Genomic DNA, 5168 nt, shown 5'->3' with positions numbered 1-5168 from the left:
CCTCCTTGGCAGGAAGATAAGCTGGCTGAATGGGTTCGCATTCAGCACACTCTGGGTGTCGCACCAACACATGAACAAGTCAGGGAATTTGCTGAGCGAGTTCTGCGTGCCCAGGGGGATAACAATCCCATTGGCAAGAGATGGATCGAAGCTTTCTTGAGAAGAAACCCCTCAGTTAAGGTCCAGAGAAGTCGAACCATCGACTCTAGACGTGTTAATGGAGCAACTACTGAGGTAATTAGGCCCTGGTTCCGATTACTCGACATACCAGAGATCAGGAAGATCAAACAAGCCAAAAGGTATAATATGGACGAGACTGGTATCCTGGAAGGCAAGGGATCTAATGGGCTGGTCTTGGGCATGGCAGAGACTAAAGCAGTGCGGAAAAAGAGCCTGGATCGCGTGCCTGGGTGTCGATTATCGAGTGTATCTCAGCTGAGGGCAAAGCTATTAAACCACTGGTGATATTCAAGGGAAAGTCGGTCCAGCAGCAGTGGTTCCCCCTTAACTTGCCCCATTCGATGGTTGGAAGTTCATAGCAACAGATGATGGCTGGACTATAGACGATACTGCTGTTCGATGGTTGAGAAAGGTCTTCCTGCCCCGGACTGAGCCCCCCCCCCCCCCCCCTTAGGGGACTCGACAAGCGAAAGGAGCCTCGACTGTTGGTCCTGGATGGGCATGGGAGTTATACGACGACTGAATTTATGTGGGAGTGCTTTATAAATAACGTCTATTTGCTCTTCTTGCCACCACATACATCCCATGTCCTCCAGCCCCTGGATCTAGCAGTCTTTGGACCAGTGAAGACTACCTACAGAAAGGAGCTCGGAAACCACGATATAATAGACAATTCTACTATCGTTGGAAAGCGGCACTTCTTGGCCTGCTATACGAAAGCTCGTTTGGCTAGTTTGACGCCACATAATATACGAAGTGGCTGGAGGGCAACTGGACTATGGCCTATCAACATGGATAAGCCACTCACCAGCCCACTGATAATCGCCAGCCCATCCACACCGCCAAACAAGACTGCAGAGGCTGGGGCAGTGACTATCAATGCCAGACAGAAAGCTGGTCAGCTCTGTGGCCACTTGAAGCTATTCACAGAGCTCAGTCCAGACCACAACACTCGACGACTGCTGTTCAGAAAGATTAAAAAGGGCTTCAGTCAGCAGGCCTACCAATTGGCTGTCTCTGAGCACAAGGTTCGCCTGCTCCAGGCCCGAATTGACCGCATGGCACCCAGGAGGAAGAAGACTGTACAGACAGATCCAAATACCAGGTTCGCGACCATCGCTGACATACAGAGAGCTCAGGAGGACTCTGGCGACCGTCTCGTTAGTCCCAGTCGACTCGCAGGGGTCAAATCACCTAGTGAAAGTGGTGACTGTATTGTAGTGGCAGCAGAAGGTAGTTAATTAATTGAGTGTAGTTGGTGGTGATGTTTTGAGACTAAATTGATTGGGGTGGCCAAATGCAGGGGGGGGCCAAATGTGGGTGCGTTGACTTACTAGATAGCGTCAGTATACATAGTTATACGTACTTTCATAGGGGGAATAACTAATAAACTAACAATACAACCTTATTTTCCTTATATACGCCTAACTTATCAATAATCTCGGAATAGAGCAAACTTAGAGAAAGATTAGAGACGGATATAGTGACGTCATCTAGAAGTTGATAGGATAGAAGCATGTCAAAGATAAGGACAATGTAGCCCTTCCTTCCACCCATCATTGCTGTTCACATCATCTGAAATCAAGTCTTAGTCATTGTTCTCATCCTGAAGCTCTGTTCGGTGCAATAATTGACAGAGTGCTATTGTGATATCTCATCCGGTCCTTGGAGATATTCTCGCCATCGCCAATGTGGAATCAAGAGTCAGACCCAACGCCTTGATATCACGGCTCAAACATTTGCTAGCAAGTACTTCATCCCGTTCCACTGCTCAATCGCACTAGGCAGAATCTGAGCGGCAGGAAGAACAAAGCCACCACCAGCGGATCCAGAGGGTCTCAACTCGATAGTCCACGCAACCTCAGCACCAGCAGCGCCGGTAAGGTAGTCCGGAGCGCTACCAGTGGTGGCGTAGAGAGTAGAGCAGCTAGGTCCGTAGGTGAAGCGGGTGCCGTAGGCCTGGGCAATGGTGTTGGCGGTGCTGGTGGCGAGGGTCATCTGGCGGGCGTGGTTGGAGGCTCGGGCGGAGCAGTCGTAGCCGTAGGGCAGAAGGATGTACTGTCCGTAGCTGTGCCAGTCAATGAAGAGCTTGATGCCGTTGCCGGCGGCGAGGCGGTCGGTGTAAGCCTTCAGGGCGACCATCTCGGGGGTGTCGCCCGCAGCCTGGCCCTTGTAGGTCTCGGAACAGTAGTTAGTGGAAGCGCCGCCGGGGAGTTGCCAGTTGAAAGGCCAGTTGCTACTGAGTGTTAGTCATGCCTTTTGTAAGTAGTTGACGATGTGATGGACGCACCGATTGATGTCAGTACCGACGCAAGTGCTGCCAGACCTGACTTGACGGTTCTTGCGCCAAAGACGGTCGTTTGTCTGAGTGTAAGCAAAGCCTTGGTGAAATCAGCTATTTGTTCAAAAAGGGACGATTCATAGTTCGATCCGTCTTACCATCAGGGTTTACAATAGGCAAGATGTAAAAGTCATACTTGTCAAGGAGAGCCTTGACAGCAGCGTCGTTCTTCTGGTAGCCATCGATGAGCTGGTAGGTGAGGTACTCGACAACCTGTTCCATGTGAGCAATGTCGATTAGATCAGCAGAAGATCCGGTGACGTACCATGGTGGTGACCCACTCGCGAGCGTGGACGGTACCGTGCCAGTAGATGGCAGGCTTGGAGCCCTTGCCACCGCTACCCCACAGGTGAATACCTAGGAGGGAGCGTCCGCCGTAAGAGTTACCAGCGTTGACCAGCTCAGAGTTGGAGGGGAAGTTGGATTGCAGGTCGCGGATGAACTGTTGGTGGTCGGCGAATGTGTGGTACGAGTCGAACCACGTCAAGCTGGGGAGAGCCTGAAGAGAGATGTCGTCGTTGCCTGTTAACTGTCAGAGAAAGTGCTCTTCATTCAGCCCTCATTAAAGGTCGACATGGAGAATCTTACTCTCGTAGGGAGTGAAGGTGCCCTCTTCGGCGATATCAGCACCAAGGTCCTCGTGAAGGATGGATGTCTCGAGACCAAGCTCCTCGAACTTGGAGACATCGCCAGCGGGGATGGCGACGTCAAGGTGCTCGCTGTTGTCGAGATTGAATGGGATCGCCGCAATGTTGGCAATCTTCTTCTTGATCGACGCAGGGTCGTTGTGCGTGGAGATACGGAAGGCCTTGAAGCCATTATAGGTGATCTTCTTCTCGAGAGGGGCCACAGCCGCGGCGGATGCCAGCGGCAGGACGAGGGACAGACCAGCGAGGAACTTCATTGTCAACGGCAGACTCCAGGAGCGGCGTGGCAGTGCAGCGAGTTGAAGACTGGAGTGCTGGAGGAAAGCTGGGAAAGCGGGAGCGATGACCCGTCTCTATTTATGGAAATCAGATGACATAGCCAGCTCCAGCTATCACCACCTAAAGCCTTTCAATGAGCTATTTTGAAGTGGTGTGACTAACGGCTCTTTGCAGAAAGTGGTAGGTGTGATTGCCTCTGTCTTGGTCGTACTCAGATAAGCTCCGGGGTTGCGGCCTAACCCTCAGCATCCCCGTGAAGCTAAGAAACCACTCACTCGGCTTACAATTCCGTGGTCATGTTCATCAAATGGTCGATTGTACAGGTCTCAAATATTAGGGAAGCTGCCATGCGTCATTGGCCGCTGGCCTTCTCGAAGACATGGCCTGACCCGTTCGGGTGCCACGAGCCGGTCGTCAAGGGTCCGACCAGCCACTGCCGACACGACAGCTCCACCTCAAAGTAGGGATGAACAGTCTGGGGGAGCTTGCATAGCTTGGGCAGCTTCTACCCCGGTGAGGAGTTAGGAGCTGGCCAGACGCAGGTCGTCAGTCGAGGGACTGCGCTCGCTTAGTGCAAACCTTGAATAACATCTGAGTTCGACTGTCAATGTTATCTGATCACCTTCCCTATCTCGCCAAGATGAGAGATTAGCGAGCCTATCTCAAGGGCAAGACACAAGCAACTCCAGGACATCCGGCGGATGATTTGCTGTCATATCTGAATGGAATGAGGAAGGCGGGTAATTGACATGTTCGAATGTGCCAACCGACCCGGGCACGCAACTCGCACGCAACCCTTCGAAATCCTTCTCACCTGCCCTTAATGTTTAAGCTTAAAGCTCCCTCAACGGCGACGATTGGTGGCCAGCGTGCTAGTGGAACGAGCCGATCTGCATGGCCTGGGGTAGACCTGGTTGGACCCCCGAATGTCACCCCGCGCGGCGGTAAGGATCCAGTTCAGACAGAATAGTGACCTGCGGCTTCCTGTTGATGGTTCGAATTCGGGCCATGGGGTTCTAGAATTAACGTGCTCTTAAGAGCGGCAGGGACTTTTGAAGTTGTTCGTCAGTACAAAGAAGTCGCCTTATTTCTTGGACATCAACTTTCGGGATGATGCATGTGGCTACCGTCGGCCACTCTACCAAGAGGCAAGTGAAAGTTAGGGCGGAAGCAACTCCGCAAAGAGGGGAAAGGTTCACAAAAGGCAGCTCGATAAGATGTTGATGAACTGCCAAGGCTCTAAGACGCAGGCCAAGCACAAAAGCGAGTTTTCAGTCCGAATATCCCAGCTGCCAAGAGTTGCTGACTAGTAAACACGATTATTCAGTCCCAGCATCAGAGGATATGTCAAAATCCATGCGAATCTTCCCTAGTTGATGGCGCTACTTTTGAATCACGCGTAATCATCGCAGCAACCCAGCAGCTACCTGTCCATGCTCCCTCGCTCCCCTAACGGCATGGAAATAGCTTTCCAAGATCAAAGACAGTCTAAATGCAGACAGGCGGGAGGCGATTTGTGAGTCTTTGAGTTATATAGAGAGTAGTCCCCCTACATGGACCAACATGAGATTTCGATCAACCTTGCAGTGATGACTTTGTAAGTAGGTCGAGTCAACATTAGTTAATCCTCATCGTCGCTGATATGAAGGCTTGCCAAGTCTTCAAATATGACTCCCTGAGCCGCGAAGCGTTTCGTCAGGTACTTCACTGCACCTTGTCCT

General features: G+C 51.6%; 1 protein-coding gene across 1 annotated transcript; it reads right to left on the bottom strand.

Moving 5' to 3' along the window:
- Window positions 1-1483: 1483 nt before the first annotated feature.
- On the bottom strand, window positions 1484-3652 carry BDP81DRAFT_433839 (zinc carboxypeptidase). The gene is made up of 5 exons (XM_060590899.1): window positions 3110-3652; window positions 2787-3043; window positions 2620-2734; window positions 2471-2561; window positions 1484-2416 (listed from the first exon to the last, which is right to left on the bottom strand). Exons 1-5 carry the CDS (start codon window positions 3423-3425, stop codon window positions 1912-1914), a joined length of 1284 nt encoding a protein of 427 aa, XP_060442078.1. The 5' UTR covers window positions 3426-3652; the 3' UTR covers window positions 1484-1911.
- Window positions 3653-5168: the final 1516 nt, after the last annotated feature.

The sequence above is a fragment of the Colletotrichum phormii genome, assembly GCF_030913505.1.
Source record: "Colletotrichum phormii strain CBS 102054 chromosome Unknown BDP81scaffold_17, whole genome shotgun sequence".
Lineage (NCBI taxonomy): Eukaryota > Fungi > Ascomycota > Sordariomycetes > Glomerellales > Glomerellaceae > Colletotrichum > Colletotrichum phormii.
This window is presented reverse-complemented; position numbering and strand designations above follow the sequence as displayed.

Coding starts and splice junctions, on each gene's coding strand:
- BDP81DRAFT_433839 (XM_060590899.1), bottom strand. CDS start 3,425: ATGAAGTTCCTCGCTGGTCTGTCCCTCGTCCTGCCGCTGGCATCCGCC. Junction 3,044..3,109: donor CACCTTCACTCCCTACGAGA/GTAAGATTCTCC, acceptor GACAGTTAACAG/GCAACGACGACATCTCTCTT. Junction 2,562..2,619: donor GCCTATTGTAAACCCTGATG/GTAAGACGGATC, acceptor GATTTCACCAAG/GCTTTGCTTACACTCAGACA.